This window comes from Wyeomyia smithii, chromosome 1 (genome assembly GCF_029784165.1).
Source record: "Wyeomyia smithii strain HCP4-BCI-WySm-NY-G18 chromosome 1, ASM2978416v1, whole genome shotgun sequence".
Lineage (NCBI taxonomy): Eukaryota > Metazoa > Arthropoda > Insecta > Diptera > Culicidae > Wyeomyia > Wyeomyia smithii.
The window spans coordinates 71,982,382-72,004,718 of record NC_073694.1 but is presented as its reverse complement, the minus strand read 5'-3'; the positions used below and the strand labels follow the sequence as shown (position 1 = coordinate 72,004,718).

The 22,337-nt window shown below is 38.4% G+C and overlaps 2 protein-coding genes across 2 annotated transcripts in view; one reads left to right on the top strand and one right to left on the bottom strand.

Annotated features, from left to right (window-relative positions):
- Positions 1 to 15,436, top strand: part of LOC129732128 (kinesin-like protein KIF22) — a 63,345-nt gene extending 47,909 nt beyond the window's left edge. The window contains exons 3-5 of the mRNA XM_055692676.1: positions 13,697 to 14,824; positions 14,886 to 14,967; positions 15,033 to 15,436. Of these exons, the coding sequence (XP_055548651.1) occupies positions 13,697 to 14,824; positions 14,886 to 14,967; positions 15,033 to 15,050 (1,228 nt within the window). The 3' untranslated portion in view covers positions 15,051 to 15,436. The remainder of the gene's footprint in view (positions 1 to 13,696; positions 14,825 to 14,885; positions 14,968 to 15,032) is intronic.
- Positions 15,437 to 16,352: 916 nt separating this feature from the next.
- Positions 16,353 to 22,126, bottom strand: LOC129717602 (glutathione S-transferase theta-1-like). Its single transcript, XM_055667620.1, has 2 exons — positions 21,726 to 22,126; positions 16,353 to 17,129 (listed from the first exon to the last, which is right to left on the bottom strand). The coding sequence occupies exons 1-2, from the start codon at positions 21,841 to 21,843 to the stop codon at positions 16,564 to 16,566; spliced, it is 684 nt and encodes a 227-aa protein (XP_055523595.1). The 5' UTR covers positions 21,844 to 22,126; the 3' UTR covers positions 16,353 to 16,563.
- Between the last annotated feature and the right edge of the window lie 211 nt (positions 22,127 to 22,337).

Sequence of the window (22,337 nt, the reverse complement as noted above, 5' to 3'; positions counted from 1 at the left end):
AAAAATGGTATAATTATATTGGCAAGGATTGCTATGTTCCCCCGTCGCCACAAATTGTTGTATTTCGCAGTTAGAAAAAAAGACATGTGATCTTGTCAACAGTGCTTTGTAAAGATCGCAAGTTGACTGTTAGAACACGAATGCGATCGCTTTCCGCAGTCAACTTGTCTGCTCGGCATAGTACAGCGATCGCCCCAGAGGGGATTCACTGCTGTCAAATTTCATATATGTGTGCGTTATCGCAGATCAGCTCTGGTCCATGACGTTTGTTGGTCCGTGACGTTTGTAACTATGAACGATAATGAGGAAAAAATCACTACACAACACATTCATAAAAGTTTTCCGCGGTTTCTCGAGTTTTGATAAAAAAAAACGTTAATATTCTATAATATTCCACATCGATCAATTTCATAACCAAAAAGAACATAAACCAAAACAAACACCATGTTGCCGAATATGTTGGTTACACGATGTTTGACAGATAGATCCCCCCTGGATCGCCCGGAGAAAGAGCAGTCAAAGTGGAATTGAACATTTTTTTAGTTCCTAGGTGGCGGTCATTCGCTATGGCAGCGCTCGTTATTTCGTTCAATCTTTCATTATGTATACGTTCAAGGCACAAAGTGAATAGGGCAGTAGGTACCATTTCTACAGCTTCGCTGAGTTGCGGGCCAGCGAAGACGGCACCGAAGGCGGGAAGTTAAGAATGAAATAACTTTTGGTCGCTTGCGCGGCAATTAACACATGTGATTTGCTATTTCTTAATTGTGTGCTTTTGCATCTTAGGTGAATGGCCTTTAGATTTTTTTTTGTGACTCGACTGTGGTTGTAGCGTATCCTGCGCTGCGAAAGCGGCTCGCCCTACCGCAGTTTAATGTACAGGTACACTTAAGGCTGTACATTAACCCACGGTAAGGCGAACCGCCTACGCAGCGCAGGCCGCGCCAGTATGTTTTTAGCCTCACAGTCTTTCGTGAAGGTGTAAAAAAAATCATATTTTCTAATCAATATTTTGTACCGTAAAACGGTGTATCATTGATCAGCGGGGTAACATTGATCAGTTTTACCCTTCTCATGAATAGTTGAAATAAAACTGCCCCGTGATTACTTTTGCTAAATTTGAGTAAAACATCTTAGTCTTGTGTCATTCGAGATCTGAACAATATTGCATTGTTTGAAATTTTTTATTGTTTTGATAACCAAACTTTAAAATAAATTTGATCGTTATATTTCTTACTCTCAGTAAGTGCCAAAAAAGCACTTTATACTAGTCGAATATTAAACATTTCGTATTTATTGACATGTTTTCCAAATCCATTATCTAATTTTCTCAATCAACTAGAAAAAAAATTATGGAAATTTATTACATTTATCATTAATTAATTTATATATGTTGAGAAAGTCCAGTTTTATGCTCTAACCAGACATCTTCCTGGTCTACGCCAGGATGTTGTCTTGGCTAGAGCATAGAACGTAAGAGGCTAGAGCTGGCCTATTGATACTTCCGTTGTTGGAAAGGCCTTGCATATATGATCAACATACGTTTTCTGAACACAAACATTTTACAACGATTGCTGACTTACAAAATACTTCTGGCACATTTCGCAACGTTTACGTTTTTCATCATCGAAAGGTGAAATTACATATGGCATAAAAATGACTCGCAGTAGGCCGCGGTTAGGTGCAAGAACAGGACTATCCTCCGCAATGAGAGCAGTCCAGGAGAACGTGATGTCAATCCGGAAAGCGTCTCTAAACATGTTATCAAAGCAATATCTAACACTTTTAGTTCAAAAAAGTTTCAAAACAATTCAAAATTGACACCGATCAAAGTTACCCCAAATAAGGAAACAACGACGAAAAACAAATGTTTTAATGTTCAAGATTTTCGAAGGGCTTTAAAAACTAACTTCTCAAGTTTTAAGGATGCCAATACTGGTACTAAAAATATGAAAACTGTAATTTCAGTTGAATAATATATAAATACACGGGGGTCTGTTTTTACGCGGTTGTACCGCGTTGAAAAATCCGCGTATAAAAAACCGCGTAATTTCAAAAAAATTCTTAAAAAACTCCATTCAATAATAAGATCCGATTAAAAATAATGGCACGTAAGTAAATATAAACTTGAAAAATGATATAAAAATGGTAACGAAACACACAAAATAAGTTTTTAGTGCTTCTAAAATGAAAATTCATTGAAGAACATGACAATAACTTTTTTATAACAATTTTGCTACATGTTTAAGCTTTCGTTTCTTAAACGGAAGTAAATCGCAACGACCCTGACTCGTATCGTTGTAAAATTATTAATGTAATTAATGTAAATTGCCTATTTTTTGATAATAACAGCAAATATATTAAAAATATGCATTATTTAGATTAATAAAACAGAATATTTTATTGTCATGAACCATGCGATTGATTTTTACTTTATTGAGATAAACTTATACTGAACTTATTTCGCGTAAAAATAATCGTCACTGTGCTACAGCGATTTAGAACTTCTGAAGTGACCTAGTGTAGGTTGTAGGTCTTTTTTTTTTTTTCTTCACATAACATTTATTTGACACGGCACAAATACAATTTAATGTTTAACGGCGCCAATTATATCTGATGACTTAAAAACTAAAGCAAATTTTTTATCCTCGCTGCCGACTACGAGCTGAAATTAAGTCTAACTTAAAACTAGCATGGGATTTCCAATCAGTGTTTTGTTGTTCAATGGTCGTCTGATAATCGTCGAATGGCATGTATGGATTCGTTCTGCTGAGCCACGATGTCGTGAGTTGGGACAGAGGCTCGTAGTCCTTGGGTCCTGGTTCTGTTGTGCGGGGTCTGGTTGCTGGTTTTGTGCTTAAGGTTCAAACGTGTTCTTGTCGTTTTGTTGGGTGTAGACGGAGGGGAACGGGACTAGACTGGGGCGTGGATGGATTTCAGGAAAACGTATATAAGGGACATGTAGGATAGGTCACGGCTCGCCAAGACATCACGAACAGGAACAGCCGGCTGTCTACCCTCGGCCTGCAGGGAAGCTATTAATTTAGACCTGGCGTCACGGTGTACAGGGCATGACCAAACCACATGCTCTATGTCGTGATAACCTTCACCACAGGCACAGATACCACTTTCCCCGAGCCCAACACGACGGAGGAGCGCGTCAAATCTATAGTGATTGGACATAAGCCGGGACATCACGCAAATGAAATCCCGACCTACATCCAACCCCTTGAACCACGGGTTCGTCGATACTTTGGGGATTATGGAATGTAACCACCTTCCCAATTCCCCTCTGGTCCAAGCATTTTGCCAACTGATGATCGTATTCTGACGTACAAGTGCGAAAAATTCATTAAAGGCAATTGGTCTTTCATAAATATCACCGTTTGTTGCGCCCACCTTAGCCAAAGAGTCCGCTTTCTCATTACCCGGTATCGAGCAGTGAGAAGGGACCCACGCTAAGGTAATCTGAGTAGATTTTTCGGATAAAGCACTCAGATGTTCCCGTATTTTCCCCAGGAAATACGGAGAGTGCTTAACATCTTTCATCGATCGGAGAGCCTCAATGGAACTGAGACTGTCCGTAAAGATGAAATAATGGTCCGTGGGCAGGTTGTAGGTCTTGTTGAGTATAATATTCGCTTATACTAGAAATTTTACAAACACCCTCAAAATCTGAAGTTAGGGTCAAAATACGGTTTTTTTGACCTCAGCGCATATAATGTTTTTTAACTCAGTCATTCATCAACCGATTTTTAATATTTAAGCAGTTTTAGAAAGGGGATAAATAGAGGTTTCAAAATATATACAGGTTTTAACTAATATCAATAAAACATGTTGAGTTATTTGAGTTTAAATATAGGTTTTTAGATTTTTTCACGCAGTTTTTCGACTTAATTTGAAATTTGCTGTTTTTTTAAGAAACATACCACAAACATACTATAATTTTGAAAGAATATTCAATTCCGAATCTCACTCTACATTGATGATCTTCCAGGTGTGCTTAGACATTGTCGTATCCAGATGTTTGCCGATGATGTTCAATTGTATTCTATCCATCCTGATCCCACCACAGCTGCGGCACTGCACAACGAAGATCTACAACGTGTTGCATGGTGGGCTTCAAGAAATTCACTTAGTTTGAATCACACGAAGACGAAAGCAATGTTGTTCGGAACCAACCGTCGTTTAGTTTCAGCGGAATTGCAGATCTATTTAGAAGGCAATCAAATTCAGTTTACCGATCATGCGAACAATTTGGGCATCTTTTTCCAAAGTAATCTTCACTGGGACAAAACAGTGTCCCACCAGTGCGGTAAAGTTTATGCTGGGCTACGTACACTGCGAGCTACTACGTCCGATCTTCCACAAAACATTAAACTGAAGTTGTTCAAAACACTTATACTTCCTCACTTCATCCTTGGGGATGTTATTCATCTAAGTATGCACACTGCTTTGTTGTCAAAACTAGAAGTTGCTTTAAACGATTGTGCTCGCTACGTGTACAATGTAAATCGTTTCACCTCAGTCCGTCATCTTCAGAAATATTTACTCGGATGTCCCTTTCGTAAATTCTACACGTTGAGGGCGTGCATCTACCTTCAGAGGCTAATTCAACGTCAGTGTCCATCGTATCTCTACGATAAATTAACAGCTTTGCAAGGATCTCGCACGCGGAATTTCATAGTTCCAACTCATCGGACTTCGTTGTACAGTAATACATTATTCGTGAGAGGTGTCGTGCATTGGAACGCACAACCTAGAGAGTTAAAGCAAATAACTTCGGAAGTAATGTATAAAAGAGCTGCTCTAATTCATTTTAATAGCTAATAAGTTAGACTATAGTCCTAGAATAATTGTAACGCTGGAAATTATTATATTCGTTCTTATTCCGTTAATGACACAAAAAAAGACTTGTCTTACGTCATGTATCAAATAAACTAAACTAAACTAAACTAAATGAAGGTATTTTGGTGAAAATCGGTGGATATTTGCTTAAGTTATATATATTTTTTTAGAGAACCAGTATTTTTGGCTTCTATCGCACAATTATTTCACGGAGCTACAAATGATAAAAAAATGCAAGAACTTTTGATGTGACTTAGTGTGGGTTATATAAGATCAATGATCTAATTAATCAGCCAATACAGGTCGGACTCGATTATCCGGAACATAAAAAAAATTTCATTCCGGATAATCGAGTTTTCCGGATAATCGAATCACACAAAAAATACTGAAATTTTACGATTGACGAACATAAAATAAACATTTCTTTTCTTTATTTTACTTGTATTGTGCAGTGGCGTAACCAAAAGTTATTTTTGAGGCGAAAATGGGAAAAATCTTGAGAAGCAAAAAAATTAAATTGGACATTGATTATTTTCTCTTAATTCGAACATGTCCCAAACATGCCGGAAGTGACTTAAATGGTAACGAATTTGCCAGAAGGGATGGTAAAGGCAGCATTTCGAATAAAAATTTAAAATGGACATCAAAAAAATAAAATTCCGGATAATCGAGTCTAAAATTCCGGATAATCGAATTCCGGATAATCGAGTTTCCGGATAATCGAGTCCGACCTGTATAGGCTTTTACTTAGTATAAGTCGGGTCCTCTAAAATCAGTTATTAAAAACTATCTTTAGATTTAATCTTCTTAATTGTCTCCGTATGTTCTCGTTCACGGCTCAAATCAGAAAGCTCTTATATTCGGTCTTTTTATGCTATCATTTATCGAGAGCGAGAAGTCTCTCGCATCGATTGGTTTTAGTACAATTTGTTATTTTTACATGCTTAATTTAAATAAATAAACTATCAGTATATAACAGGTTATAGTTTAAGTCATGTGTTACTTGCGCGTTTACTTTAAGTTTTTCAAAAAAAAACCCAAAAATTATAAGTTAAGGTCAAAACCCTGCTTTTTGCCTTAGCTTACATTTTTATGTTTAATTCGGTCATTTTCCAACCAATTTTTTATATTTTGGCTGTTTTGGATAGGCGAAAAATAGAAACTTTGAAAAATATGAATATGTTTACCTATTTGTGATGAATAGTTCTAAAATAAATAAGATGATTCATAATTAATAAAATAAGATGATTTATATTTTTTTTCAAATTTTACCAATATGTGATAAATAGTATGTTACACTCAACAAGACCTATAACCTACACTAGGTCACATCAGAAGTTCTTGCATTTTTTTTTTCATTTGTAGCACAGTGTAATCCGCGTTATGTCAAAAAACCGCGTAAAATAATCCGCGTTATTGTAAAAATCGCGTATAAAACAACCACATAAAAAAACCCGCGTAAAAAAGACCCCAGCGTACTCACGAAAAAGTGAAAAAACTGATCAATCTTACCCCGTTTTACGGTATATACCTACCTATTTGTCTTGTTGCGAGCACGAGTGGTTGATTTTTCTTTAAATGCTGTTAATCAATTTACTTTGATTATTGAATTTCATAGATTCAACTGCACTAATGCAGTGCAGAGCATGCAACAAAACGAGACGATCGAAAGAATTGGAATTTTGTATTAAAACGTAATTGAATTTGGATACAACGACCATGTAGCATGTACCACTTTCACTCTATGAAAAAACAACGGATACAGACGTTGCGAGATTTTTATTTAAAATATATATATTTAAAACTTATTCCAACCACAAATCGTAATTTGGACAACAATGCGAATGTTAAGCATCATTTCGGAATTCTCTCGCTACGCCTCAAACGTAAGAATGCTTTAGACTGATTGACTGTTTTTTCGGTCGATCATGAACATAAACGAAAAACGGAATGGTAATGCAGACAGAACATTGTACGAAGTTTCCCGAACGGCCTTGAATACCAAGCCGTGCTCCTTTTGCGGAAACAACGCACGCAGCCCGTTGCATATTCGTGAATGTTGAAGACTGATTGACTGTTTTTTCGGTCGATCATGAACGCAAACGAAAAGTGGTATGTGAATGCCGGCTGACGATTTTATGACGGACATGAAAGACAAAGCGGCGGTCCTTTTGCGGAAGCAAACGTTGCCCGCAGCTCGTTCCACATTCGCTCTGTTTTAAACCGTTCTTTGAAATTGAACATGCTGCAGATACAAGTTGAAAATGAGCGAAGGATCGCACAAAAAGGAAAGCTTGTAACTGAACGCGAAAACGTTCAAGCGTCTTTTTAGAAAAGGATTTTCAAAGCTCTGCTTGTCAATAGCGAAAAACTTAATGAGAGCTTTATTAGGTTAGAAAATTTTATCCATCAGTCACATTTTTGGATATGCCCTTTTGGAACAGCAGTCGTGAGTCTGATGTACTTATATCATAAAATGACCTCTATCAAAAACGAAAACGGAAATGATCGATCGACATCGATTTGCGAAGTAGCGTGGACTGCCCCTAGTACAATTCTACTACACTCACGTCTTAACACTTACCTACTATTAACAACTTAAAGGAAAAATGCGGACAACAGACTCACACGCGACACTTCCGAAATGCTTGGCGGACTCGGACGGTATAAACGAGCAATGTAAATCGTCAGATAACGGAAGGTGATTCCGTACGACTTACAGGAAATACGTAATGTCCCGCCAACTTCTTCGGGTTACTGGTTATTTCATTTTGAATCGTCAATTGGCTCTATTTGTTCCTTTCCAACCTTTCTTCGAGGTTTATTTTAAAGACTATCGCCCTAAGTAAGTCTAAATGGGACTTTGAGCGGTTGACAGTAAGAGAGAAATCATGCGATTGTATTGCGGTAAATGGACCGAAATAGCTAGTCTACATCTCGGTTTGTTTTGTTTTTCTGTTCTCCGACGAAATCGATGCTGAGTCCTACGGCTGCACAGACCGGTTCATTTCACTGAAGAAATTTGCGAATATTCCGGGAAAATGAAATTCAGGCTCCAAATCAAACATCCGGCGGATCCCATGATGTTTGGCTTGGTGGAGTCCAACGGTTTGAAAATGTCACCTGTTTTCATTGATGCTGGTGTTAAAATCGATACCATATCGTTGTTTCAAAGAACCAAATGCTTTCCTGGCGGAGAACCAACTTCTTCTAGTATTAATACGTAGTTATATGGGAGAATCGAACGCTATATCACGGGTCAAATCGGACCCAACGATGGCTGATAAAAAAACAAAGTTTTGGTCCAAAGATTTGTGGCTCCATAGAAGTCCGGCTCTCCCAGACGGTCTCGAGGTACGACGCTGGCCTAACAAGCCAGTCGTCGTGAGTTCGAGTCTCGGCTTGGGAAAGGCTGTTAGTGTCAGTAGGATCGTAGCGCTAGCCCCGCAATTGTCCTGTACACTAAACAGTTGGCTGCGAAGTCTGTGTATAAATAAATAGAAGGTCGAGTTCCGAATCGGAATGTAGCACCAAGGCTTTGCTTTTTTTAGATGTCGGGCGTATGTTGTAGTTAGCACAAACCTGCACAACATTTCATCCTAGTTTGTGTTTGTCGAATCGGAAAACTAAAGATAACTGAACGTGAAAATTTCAATACTATTGCTCAAAGTAGTTGAAAACGGATTTGAAGTAGTCACTTGGCTAGAGTAACTAACAAGACTCGGCAAAGAAGATCAGTAGAGTTAATAAACGTAAAAAACGTAAAAAAGTATGAAAAATCCGTCACTCACCTTCTTTTCCGTAACAGTCGTTAGAGATGTAGAGGTTAATTCGGTCTCCGGCAACAGCAGCACTTCCTGCCTTCCTTCCCTAACCGATCGTAAGAATGTAGCCGGCGACTACCTCTACAAAAAATCAGATTCGGCTGATTAAATGATGTCTATCATTCTGTTTACTAATTTTCTGCAGCTCAATAATAAATCATGCATTCCTATATCACTTCTGTTAGCAAGCCATGTTTTCCTACGCTGAACACGATACATATCTTAGAAACCTAATAAAGCTCTCATTAAGTTTTTCGCTATTGACAAGATCACATGTCTTTCTTTCTTACTGCAAAATACAACACTTTGTGGCGACGAGGATTATTGGACAATCAAAATTATGAATCCGGATTTCCAAGAAGCGCTTCTGAATGCTCTTCAAAATCAACAGATGATTCTTGATGAACTCGTGAAAAGTCAAGGGATGACGCAGCAGAGGGGAGACATATGCTTCGAAACATCAGTTCAGTAGAGCATCAAAAGTACGTAAGCTACAAACTGCCAAAGAAGCCAAAAGACGAAACCTCCGAGAGGACTGTCTCTACTCTCAAGTCGATATTCTGGAGGCAGACTTCATTATTCAATGCAAGATACCAGTACCTGCAGCTATCGAAGAGTTCACTTGACGATTTCTACACGTATGCCGGGTTCGTCAATCACAAATGTGAAGATTTCACAAGATCAATTCAAATGCCTTATGTTTGTGTGTGGGCTCAATTCGCACCGTGACGCTGATATTCGTACAACACTCTTGTCAAAAATTGAGACGGCCAGGCCGGACAGCTGATCAATGTGAAGCGGGATACGGCTACGGTAGAAGAACAGAGTCATATAAAACCATCAGTATGTGCAGTGAACCAGTCAAACTCAAGCAAGTCGTCGAATACGAAAGTCAGTGACCAACTCGATGATGTTCTGAGAACGCCGTGTTGGCGATGTGGCGAGATGCATTACTCCAAGCATTGCTGCTACATTAATCACGAATGTCGCACATGCCATAAAACAGGACATAAAGAAGGTTACTGTGCATGTGTTTATTTCAAAAGGAGTGGCAAGCAGAAGGGCAAGATTGAGCAAAAAGTTCAAACGGAGGGAATATTTTCAATCAACCAGGTTGGACTAGCTGAGAGACTTAAATTCATTACAGTCGATATCAACGGAGTATCAACTTCACTCCAACTTGATTGTGCCTTGATTGACATCACGATCATTCCGGAGGACGTCTACGATCAGCTCGGTTCGCCATCAGTCAACGCGGTCAATGCTAGTGGACAGGATGTTGTTCTTATCCGTTATTTCTTGCGACGTTACACTCAATGAAAGCACGAAAAAAGGACGATGCTTCGTTACACCAGTACCAGAATTATGTCTTTTTAGTATTGAATGGATTGAAATGTTTCGTCTATGGGATGTTCCAATCAATGCTGTGTGCAACGGACTAAAGCTACAGAGTCATCCGAATGCAGAGGATTTAATTCACCGTTTTCAGGATAAATTTCCGAGCATTTTTTTCCGAACAACTTGGTCTCTGTACTAAGAAGCAAGTTTCATTCACTGGAAAGCCCGGTACAAAATCAGTTTTTCGTCAGAAACGTCCGGTACCATATGCTGCAGCAGCCAAAATTGAAGCAGAACTGGACAGGCTTCAAGAACTAAAAATCATCACACCGGTATCGTATTCGGAATGGGCCGCTCCAATAGTAGCAATATTGAAAACAAACGGTCGAGTGAGGATCTGCGCAGATTATTCCACAGGACTGAATTCGGCTTTAGAACCACATCAGTGTCCGTTACCACTTCCACAAGATATCTTCGCTAAACTAGCCAACAAAAAGATTTTCAGCCAAATCGACTTTTCTGATTCTTATCTTCAAGTTGATGTTGAGCCGGCGTCTCGGAAAATGTTGACCATCAACACACACAAGGATCTTGTCGAGTTCAACCGGTTGTCTCCAGGTGTCAATACTGCTCCAGGTGCGTTTCAAGAAATCGTCGATAATATGATCGCCGGACTCGAGGGCACTAGTGGTTATTCGTACGACACCATCGTAGCTAGTAGCACAATCAAGGAGCATATCCAGCATCTTGATCAACTGTTCGATCGAATCAAGCTATTTGGATTTACCTTCAAAATCCAGAAGAGTATCTTTTTCCTCAACGAAATCAAATATCTGGGGTTCATCGTGAATCAACAAGGCATCCGACCCGATCCGGAGAAAATTCAAGCCATAACGCAAATGCCAGCGCCTTTCGATATTTCAACATTACGTTCGTTTCTGGGAGCTGTAGGGGTTCAAGCAAATTCTCCAATCAAATCTTCTCCTCACTCACTACGATCCGGCACTCGATATCATTGTTGCGGCTGATGCATCAAAAGAAAGCGTGGGCGCAGTTTTGTTTTATCGCTTTCCGGATGGTGCAGTATGTCACGCATCTAGAATCATGACATCAGCAGAGAAGAATTACAGTCAAGGAGAAAAGGAAGCATTGGCTCTCATATTTGCAGTTACCAAGTTTAATCGGATGCTGTTCGGACGACAATTTGTTTTTTAGGCGGATCATAAGCCACTCATTTCCTTTTTCGGTTCCAAGAAAGGAATCCTGGTACATACAGCAAACCGATTACAACGATGGCTTTGACTATGCTGCTCTATAATTTCAAGATCGAGTTCAAATCAACCGAGTCATTTAGGTATGCAGTAGGGTGGTCGGTATTACGGACTTTTCGAAAAACCGGTATTTCGGTATTCATAAAAATAAAAACCGGTATTTTTATTTTTTCAGATCAATACAAACCGGGGGCGACTCGTGGTCTTCGAACCTACTTGTTCAACTACAAAATTCTGAAAATCATAGTTTGTGGAAATAATGACAATCATGTTTGCGAAAAAAACGCAAGTCATTCTCTCTGAACTATTGAAAATAAAACTGAAAATATAAATATATACATAAACTTGGATTTGAAATTTATTTATAGCCTAGCTTCTCATGTTGCATCTATGGACGTGTCGCTGCATAATTATGTTTTTGCATTTATGAGTACCTGTGCTTCATTACGATCCAGATTTTTTTTGTAAGGTTTGGACCACCGCGACCATTTGTCTTGATCTTTTGTGGTACAAATATAACAGTGTTCTGTAAACTTTAATGAATAAATCCAGTCATATAATTACGTAGAACTTAATTTCGAGAGTCAACAAAAAACATGCAGATTTTTATTTCAATTTTCTTACAAAACGCATAACTTATATATGAATAACTTTAAAATTCTTAGAGAAACAATACCTGAAACTGTTGAAAAGAGTAAATAAATGAAGATGAAAATGAAATGATGATCAGACAAGAATTAACATTTTACGTGTCCGAAGGAATCAAAGGCAAGTACTTCTCTATTCTGTACGATGCTCTTTAAACAGTTTGTCTAAATTCAGTTGAACCTGAGAAAGCATATGTCTCAGCTAGAATCGTTGCTAATAAAATCCGCTGCGGTTTGGGCGACGAAGCTTTGACCATGCTACAGTTATTTAAAATTCACCTTTTCAAGAATAAACAGCAGTAATTCATAGGATGAAATTTTTATTGATTGATTATTTCATCCTGTAAAATTTTTGTATCAGGAGCAACTTGTCCATAACTAGGTGCAACCTGTGCAAAGCACACGGAGACACCAAACAAAAAATAAATTTTCAATTCAAAGTTATATATATACAGATTATTTGTTTAGTTCTACTTTAAATAGCACGAAACGAATAATGACTTGCGTTCTTTCGCGGACATGATTGTGATTACTGCCCTAAACTATGATTTTCAGAATTTGTAGTTGAGCTGGGTAAGTTCAAAACCCACGAGTTGGCTCTGTAAGTGTGAAAAGAGATTAGCTTTTCTATTTTTAGAAAATAAATGTTTCAAAAACTTTCAGCTCGACCAGCTCGATCGGACATCGGGAACACGTGCCTCAAAGCGGTCTAAGCTCAAAAATTTTCTAAGACCCAGAAAGCTGATTCCATAGATTTTTATTTATTTCGAGTTAACACCAAATTTCGATGTTTCAAGCATTTCTAAGCCATATGGCATCTGAAAAAAAAAAAATTATTTTGGCAATTTCTCGTATCAATACCTGCTTTTTTTCATCGATACTTTTCGTGAAACTTTGACCGCTTTGAGACACGTGTTCCAAATGTCCGATCGGGCTGAAATTCTGCATGGGGACTTTTTTCAAGAAGACGAAACTTTTGAGCCCTACCGCTAAACGATGTTCGAAAAATCGATTTTCATTGGCACTCTAATATTTATTATATACACCGTCATGTGATTTGTAACACCTACGCCTACGTGGGTAGCATTCATTAGCCTTACAATGATTTATGAATATTTTAACGTTTTTTTTAATTTTAAGAAAAATACCGAAAATACCGGTTTTTTCGACTCTCCAACACCGGTATTTCGGTATTGAAAAAAATATCGGTTTTACCGATTTTTGTTTTACCGGTAAACCCCCTAGTATGCAGATGTGTTATCAAGACTCATCAATCAACATCGCAGGCCAGATGAAGAGTACGTTATTGCAAGCACTCAGCTGGAAGCTAGCATTGCATGTATTCAAATGGAATCTCTTTCAAATTTCCCCGTTACACATGAAATGATTTCTAATGCAACCAAAGAGGACAAAACTCTGCAGAAAGTTAATCAGCATATTCAGAACAATTGGTCAGAAACAACAATTCCGGCGGAGGTACAGCCTTTCAAGAGTCGCAGGGAATCATTGTGTAAATCGGGTAAATGCATCATGTTTCTCGACAGAATCGTCATTCCTGAGATTTTACGACAAGCAGTACTAAGGCAGTTACATGCAGGACATCCCAGAATAAAACGAATGAAAGCCGTTGCGCGCAGTTATGTGTTTTGGCCAAACATCCATGCTGATATAGAAAACTACGTTCGTCTTTTTTTCTTACTGCTTAATACAACAACTTCGTATGTACGAAGAGTGTCTGTTTAACTAATAATGTCTTTTTTCCCTATAGTTACAGCCCCATCGTGAAAAAGTGCATGGAGACGTTCGAAGCTACCATCGAGCAAAAGTTGGCACAAATGTTCGCTAAAATACAACATATACAACCAGTCCCGGCAGATGCAGCACTAGTATCTGCCCACCCAGCACCCATTCCAGCCACTCTCACTGCTAACCCAACCATCGTGATTGACTGCACTAGCGCTCAAAAGGACAACAACAATAGTGATAGTAGTGCAGCACCCTCCGAAACATCAATAAACGCAGCTCCTCCAACAACGGGAGCAATTCCATGGGATATGATTCGCCGGGAAATTCAAGAAGCAATTCGCTCGGAAATCAGTACCATCAACGATTCCCATGTTATGAAGTATGAAAGCACTCCCTGCCAGAGGCAGAATGAATTTCGCGCCGTTCCACAAAATACGGCGATTCGAGTAAATCCGGCTCTACAACGTTTGAAGGAACAGGCCAAGCAGCTAACAGCCGCTGATGACTCAGCTGGTGAAACCGGGTTAAACAGCACTGTTGTGGCGAACACTAGAACGCCGCGACACTGGGACGTAATCAATGTTGATAGCGACGATGAAACCGCGAATGAATTCGGTGAAACAAATGACAATGGAGTCGTGAGGAGACTTTCGAAACGGCTCTCCGGAAAGCGCCTGCCATTTGATGAAATTGACGCAAACACAAATCAGAGCGTTGCAGTACTATCGGCGAAGGTAGGAGGAATTCCTGACGATAGCTATTTGTGGCAAGTCCAAGACGGCATGGTGCGTCGTCGTAGTACACGGATTTCCATGCGCAAAAATATGTCCTCCCATCAGCACCGGAAAGGTTGTTGCCAATCTGCCAAGAAAAGAAAACAACATTTCGAGGCTGTACTCGAGGACGAAAAAGAAAATTTAGAGCAAACCAGTATGGGTCTTAAGAGAAAGGTCACTCATTTAACGATTAGCAATAAAGTGATTGCTGGTTATTTCCACCAAACGCCGGCTGTCGGCAGAAAGGAACCCAAGATGACGGCTTCAAAGCATGGGAAGGCTGTGCTGGATCTTGTTAACCGTGGCAGCATCAAAGAAGTGCAGATTCTACCTACCGTGGGTTTGAAAACGGCTTATCAAATTGTGACTCATCGGTTAGTATTCATTTAATAGTGAAGATGATATGTTGAATTATAATTTTTTTGTTCCATACAGTACTATCAACGGAAAGTTTAAGAAGATTGATGATTTGTCTAAGCTGTTTGTCGGTGGCAAAAAATGGTCCAAGTTTCTCGAGGTATAGCTAACGTTTTTTCAATACGCCTGTTCGTTATACTAACTTGTGTATGTGTTTCTTTGCAGGCGAATTACCTATCCTAAAGCTGTGGAGAAAGCTGCACTTTTGTGGTCGTTTCTCTGTACTCGGGACTGCAGCAGATTTTGTAAGATAGATATATTGCTAATTTCACTTTTGTCGACATTTACCGTAATCGAAAAATAGTTTACTCTGACTTTTTAATAAAACATGCTTTAACCTAAATTTGTTTCATTCAAACTAAGAATTATGAAGCACCCTAGGGGTTTTACTTACAACCATCAGATTAAATTATCCAACAGGAACTAGAGTGAAAATTTAAATGATTCGATTGACTGGATCAGATTGATCTCTATAAATTTTATGCTAAGAATTTACAGACATTTTGTGACTACGTAATGTTAATCCAAGTTTTGACTTTTGCATTAATAAAATTTAGTATCGCAACGAAGCAGTATTTTGGGTTTTTGGAAATAAAAGAGAACTTATTGATTTCCCAGACTAGTGCAGATTTTACATGAAAAAGGTGGTCCGAGCGAACGGTCCAGGAAAGAGTTTCCATGGTAGGCATCAGCAATCAAACATACATACATATTGAAATTTGAATTTCAGATAAAGATTGTATCGGAAAAGTGCGAATTTCAAAATCATTTTTATTACATGGGTGCAATTTTGCAGAAACGCAAAGTTTCAATAAGAAGAAAATTTTCACAACCCGGTGACTTTTCGAAAGCTCTCTTTTTCCGAAAGATTCAAATAAATTTCGGGAAATAAATTTCAGGAATCTCGGTTAACAATTGGCGAATGAGTGAACATTGAATTATAGCTGTTCTAACGGGATACATTTTGTGGATTACCAGCAATACACCACTCTTTTCAATCAATCAATGCAAATTTTGCCAGCTTCACTCTAAAAGCGCCTTCCACTTATCTATTAACTATATTTTTGTATATTGACTGCGCATTTATTCACAGATGAACGGTACCGTGGTATGAAAGCTCTTTGCTAGTATCAACTGTATTTTTTTCGTTTATGTATTCCTTATTATAAGAGTGAGTTAAAGTTATTCATTGTGTGATAGTTTAATTGTTTTGTTAATGATATATTGCCGATCGCTGAACACATCAACTGCTTATCTAATTCTGAATGATTTATTCACCATTCTGTGTCCAACAGTGAGTGAACGCAAGTCGAACAAAGCGGAAAAAGGGAACGCCATGACTCTTTAGTAATTTTAACATTCACACCATACCGGTCGTTGTCAATAGTAGCATTAGTTTGTCTTCAATTGGCTAATTTATTCATACGACTTCTCAACAGCTGCTTGAGAACAAGCATTCCGTCTCCACAAAGCAAAGTCTCTCGGTTGAATGAGCACGGAAAAATACTTTCCATTTTATTGACTTGTTATAAAACCGCTTAGTAACTAGAAACTTAACCGGTAAATGCTAATATCTACAGAAATATTCATATCAAATGTATATAATACATCTATAAGCCTACACTTCTAGAATTACACAACACAACACGAATTCATTCGACCTTGAGGCTCCCACTTCGACTACTACTGATCGCTTCTAGTTTTGTCTGAGAGCCACCTTGTCGCTAAACTTGTAAAAGTCTTGATGCGCCTCCTGATAGTAAGGGGTCATCGTGTAGCGCACCTTTTCAAGCCAGGCCGCTAGTTTTGGCCGTCCCTCAAACGGATCCATGCCGACAATCTTTGGCTGCTCGACTTCACAAGCAGCCAAGATGTCAGCAATCGTTATTCTATCGCCAATGATGAATCGTCCGGGCTCGAGCCAATTCTGCTCCAGTTGATTCAGCGTTTGGTCGACTTGTTGCCGGTATTCTTCGACCTTCTGTTGGGATGATCTCTCGTCTCTCAAGCTAAGGTTCCATTTTTCCTGTACGAATGCGTTGAACACTTCCGATCTGCTGTCCTGTTGCCACTCGAGGTACTCGTCAATCCGAGCCCGCAATTTGCTGTCCCGAGGGTACCAATGTTCAGGAATTAACTTCTCGCGAATCAAATACTTCAGAATAGTGACACCATTGGACAGCTTGAAACCATCGTCGATGATGCTGGGCACCTGCTGGAACCGACCGATGCATTCTTTGTACTCGTCCGATCGGTGCTCACCTAAAAGTAGGCAGAAATGGAGGTGTGACATCATTATGACAAGTTATTTTTATTTTGAAGGGGAAATATTTTCGTGTGCGGGTACAAACAAACAATGGTCATAGAATAAGCAAGCGTTAATTTGTTGACATGTTTTCGTTGGAAAGCTGTTATCGTTGTTATTAACCGTGCCACCTGACCCGTCAAGTGGTATTTTGCGTTCGCAATAAATTTATCTATTCCTTGTTTGGGCTGATAACGAGACTCCTTTTGCGTGACTGGTTATTTTTAGTATGTTTTTTTTTTTTTGGTTGATTGACCCCTGCAGAGGCATATGTTGCGAATGTAAAGAATACGAATGACGCACGCTCTCGATGCTTTGGTAAATGGGTTGTGTACTGCATGATAGAGCCGAGGTGGTGCAGCTGGGTTGGTGATTGAGGATGTATGGATGAGATAATGTAATGATTGCTGTCGATGCTTCATTGACTGTCTTTTTTTACTGTAGGTTTTATCGCATTGTTTGTGTAGAGTATTAAATATAATTTTGTATTAAATTTCTTCTTGTAATTGGTATTTAGGTGATTATTTATCAACAACCCATTATCAACAGTCCATTCACATTCCGGACGCGTTGGCAGTACTTTTCGCTTTAGCTTTGCTGTTGCGTTAGCGTACATGCTTGCAGCCGTGCTCTGATAAGCTTCACTGGGTATTTAAAATTTTTATTTCTAGCAAAGTTCACAGACAGGGGCAGCCAGTGAGTGCCTCCAGTTACACATTCATATTGGAACGCGCTTCGTAAGTGAACCGTTGCATTCTGCATAGTGTGTGCAAAATATTTGCCGTGAAATGTTTTTATTTCAAAGTAAAAAAAAAAAAAGATATTGATTAAACTTTTCGTAATGCAACAATACCAGGTTTTCATTTCATAAAAAAAATAAATATACTAAAGCAAAAATTACGCTTTTAAGTTAACTTGTTTTCTAAAACATTTGAAGTTTTTCTTCTAATAATAATATCGCATTAAGCATTACGGGTGTATAATCTGGTTTATTTTATTTTCAAAACAAAATATGGAATTTCGATTTTTAAGAGGGTAATGTTTCACACTCTGCAAGTCCTGATGGTTAAAGTACCTTTTAAACCATTTCATCTTCGCTGTATCATGAAAATCAAACGCGGCAAACGTTTCATATGGCAACAAGTTTATCCAAATCGGAAGCAAAAGTTTATTCAAATCGTTGAGCAAAAGTTAACGGGAATAATTAGCGAAGCAAGGCCCACCACTGTTTTTATTGATTCGAGTTTATTTCAGTACCTTTAGGGGCACGTGATCATGTTGCTGGAAGTGCACCTCGTCCTCGACTAGAAAGCTAAGGTTTCGAGCTAGATTCTCAAAAATTTATAGTATCATTATTCATTTTCTATCTTTTTAAGTTGGACATTGACCATCAAGTGGTTTGAGGTGGGTTTTTTATTTGACGCGACAAATCTTTTATCAAATGGTGAAATGGTAAAGAAGCTAAATTTATCGAAGACAAAAAGCAATATTTAAAAAAACGTATATCTTTATTTGCATCCATCACTGCACTTCAGTGCTTTGTGCGCTTGACCGGCACTGTCTAGACGTATGCCGGCAAAGTATAATACCATTGTTTTTTATGCAGGCCTTGTTGTAGACTCTGCAAGTTGTTTATTTATACCATAGTTTTTCCGATTAATCATTGCATCGAAATGCGTTGCTATTCAATTGTAAATAATACTATAAGCCGCAGTTCCGCAGGGGGTAAATTTTCTTCGCGGTTATCGGATCAAAAGTGGTGAGTTCCTAGCGTACACGGAATGAGAACCGTGTGCGTGTTGGAATGGAGTAACCATAAATAGATTGTGAGAGACGCGTCTGCAAAAATGAAGTTGGATAAGTCGCAGTTAGCAGCTTACCAGCACTATTGTGGTCGACCAAAAAAAAAAGTGGAAAACAAAAATGACCTTCAAAGAGGAATGAAGATCAAAATAAACATGGTGGGCTTCAGCCGCGAAACCGAGGAGTTCGACGGGCCTGCAGACGTGTACAGTTTTTTTTTATTGTTGTTGTGGTTTCCAAACGGCGCATGGTTTGGAACACCCAACAGCTGAAGTGTAGAGGTTTACTGGTACATAATAGGAAAATTTATTGTAGAATCATCGAATCAGATATCTTGCCTGTTATGGTTCAATGATTGCCTATCTTGTTGTGTACTTTTGAACAATTGAAGAATGATTATTCGCTTATAACGTCGAATTGTGAGTCACAAATGTTTCGAGTTATTTTTGTATGTATAAACAGAATCATATAACCATATGTACAAAATGTACGAAATTACTTTGACAGGCTATTTTTATGATTTTCTAAATTATTCTCCGAAAACCGAAACCATTGGAACCGTTTATGGTACTGTTGAGACCAGTTCAAGAGTAGATTAGTTTCTAAGCTCAAACAAACCAGAACTATCGCAATTGGTGGTAAATTACAAAAGTTATAAAAGTTTCAATATGTAAGTACCCGTTTAGTCTCGTGTTGCACTCGAAGTGGTCGAGTACAAGACAATAAATCAAGAAAGTATTCAAAAAACAGCACATTTTGTTACCAACTATTCGAACCGACAACACGCAGTGGAAACAGCAAAATTGGTATCGTAGCTTTGCCCCATATCAATTAGGAGTGTCGATCTAATTAGTGACACTGACCTCATAAACAGCAATTTTCGTTTGGTTAGACCGCCGTTGGTGTTGATTCATTTTTGTATGCATCTACATTTCGTCACTTTTTAGGTAAGGGTTTTGAAGAGTTAGCACTCTGTTGCTAAGTGCTCATTATAGATGTAAAATAAATTATCTATTCTCGTTCTGCATCACTTTCTAGTGATATTGACATACCATTTATTGAAACGTGAATTTATGCAGGTGCCGATCTATAGTTCTTATCGCTGGTAAACAGTCATTTTACTGCAAACGCATTAGATTTTTTTGTAAACGAGGAATATAAAGGTTACATTTTTTATTTTGGAAATAGCCATATGTTCAACAGCCTTTTTATTGTTTGGGTTGCATACATTTCATGCACGGAATCAAAAACAAGATACCGTTGAACTCGAGCTTGAACGACCGCACATTTTGTAGTTGCTGCTCCGTGATGGATCTGAACTAGTGAAGCGGCACGATGAACCACCGCTGGCTAATTTGAGAATTACTAACCATCTTCCGCTTTGTATTGATCGATAACCGGACCGGCTACGTTCCTACAGTCGGTTTGGGAGGGAAAGAAGGAAGTGTTACAATCTTTGTTGCTAAAGACCGAGTTTACCTCTGCATCTCTAACAATTATAACGGAAAAAAGGGTACATTGTCACCGTGGTAAGTGACGGATTTTTATACTTTTACCTTTCTCTGTACACGTTTAAACATAGACTGGTCTGCCCTGCCAAGTATCGGCAATTATAAATGCCTGACTATTTTATGGAATTTAGCTTGAAGGAAGGGTCAAGTAGGGCGATGAGAGCGAACCTGAGTATAAACCCGTGTGTGAAAGTCCCTCTAACATCGAAGGTCTGATTCTAGTAAGATTCGAAAACAGGAAAAAAATCATTGAATAACATTGATTGATGTCTATAATATTGCTGAAATATGTACTGTTTTTCTTTAGATGTAATCTAGTTGCAAACATTTTATATTTAAAATACAAAGCATTTTTGATATTAAACTTCACAATAAAAAATCCGTTGAAATATTGATTATAGTATTACAATCGATATATTCTATGAATAAACGTATGAAAAAGCGTGACGGATTAACAGTTTTTGGGATTTTTCAGTTTCAGCTTGTAATGCTTCTTGCAATCTTCGTCTGTCAAAGAGAATCCAAATATTACACATTTCAAAGATTATATGATTGTACTTATGTCTTCAGTAGATATTGTGCCAATATCAGCATTTTCACTTTAGAGAAAATACCAGGTTAGTATGAAAACTTAGCTTTCTCCGTTGGAAAAGGTTTGTGGTGTAAGTTTTGTGTTCAAATCATTAATTCCCATTCTATAAAGAGATAAAATGGATGATTTCGATTCCAGTTTGTGGAAACCGCAACAATAAATATTTTATTCTGAAGCAATCCATCCTTTGCCTACTGATATTTACTATTCCAAGCAACTTTCTTTATTACTTACAAATATTTGTTATTTTTTAGCTTTTGTAACTCTAATATTCGATTGTTTGTGAATTCCATTTTCTTGTTTTTTTTTTTTTCAAAAGCTAGACTTAGCCAGACGAGAAAACTGTGGTAGTTTACAGATTCAAGGGGCAAAACTGTTCAAAAATGTATGTTGAACCAAAAATGTATGTTTTTTTTCTGTATTTGATCAAAGGCTTAAGACAATTAAACTAAAGTTAGGATAGATAGTTTGTTTTGAAAATCCGTTACATTGCCATTATTTACCGAGTGCAGATTTTCGGTACATTTCCGGCTTCTTTTCGCTAGCGGAATTTTTTTTGCGATGCGCCAATATCACAAAAACATGTTCAACCCGCTTGGGTTTGGCAGGTACGCATTCACACAGCATCAAAAACGTATATTACTTACCTTTGGTGGTGCAGACTGGTATCGGATCGTATGGAATCTTGGTGGCCTCGAAGAACATATACAAAGCTCGCGAGTGTGTCGACAGTAGGTCGTAAAACAATTTAACCGGTCTTGGCATGATTGTATTCGAGTATCTCCACTTAATGTTTTTTTTTTTGTAGAGAATTGATTTCGAGAAACAAACCCAACCGGAAGCGCTGAAAGTTTTTTGAAAAATCTATATGTTTCCACTTGCTGTAACCACCACTTTTATTTTCGAATGAACAGATTAGCTGCCAAAAGTCACGTAGTCACTGGTACTACACTTAGAGGTAACACAGTTGGGAGAAATAGAGACCCTACCGAGTTATGCGTTCGCTTGAAGCGCAACTTCAAACTCAACTGAACGTAGACCGGTCGCGGTGTTTTAAGGTTGGCCTTCTGTGGTAACTCAGCAGCCGCAGCGAAAGCAATAAGCTGTAACTTTGCTGTTCTTCGTTGCTCATTGATGACGATGATGTCTTGCGTCTACACAAGCGTAAGCACATGTATGCTCTGGGCCTGGGATGGGCATTGAGTGGCATCCCAACCATGCGTCGTATTCGTGCATTGGCGCGCGTACCGGTTTATGTC

Bases quoted from the DNA above. Each gene is read 5' to 3' on its own strand.
- LOC129717602 (XM_055667620.1), bottom strand. From the start codon at position 21,843: ATGCCAAGACCGGTTAAATTGTTTTACGACCTACTGTCGACACACTCG. The intron at 17,130-21,725 runs GTAAGTAATATA...GCCTACTTTTAG, and splicing joins ACCAGTCTGCACCACCAAAG to GTGAGCACCGATCGGACGAG.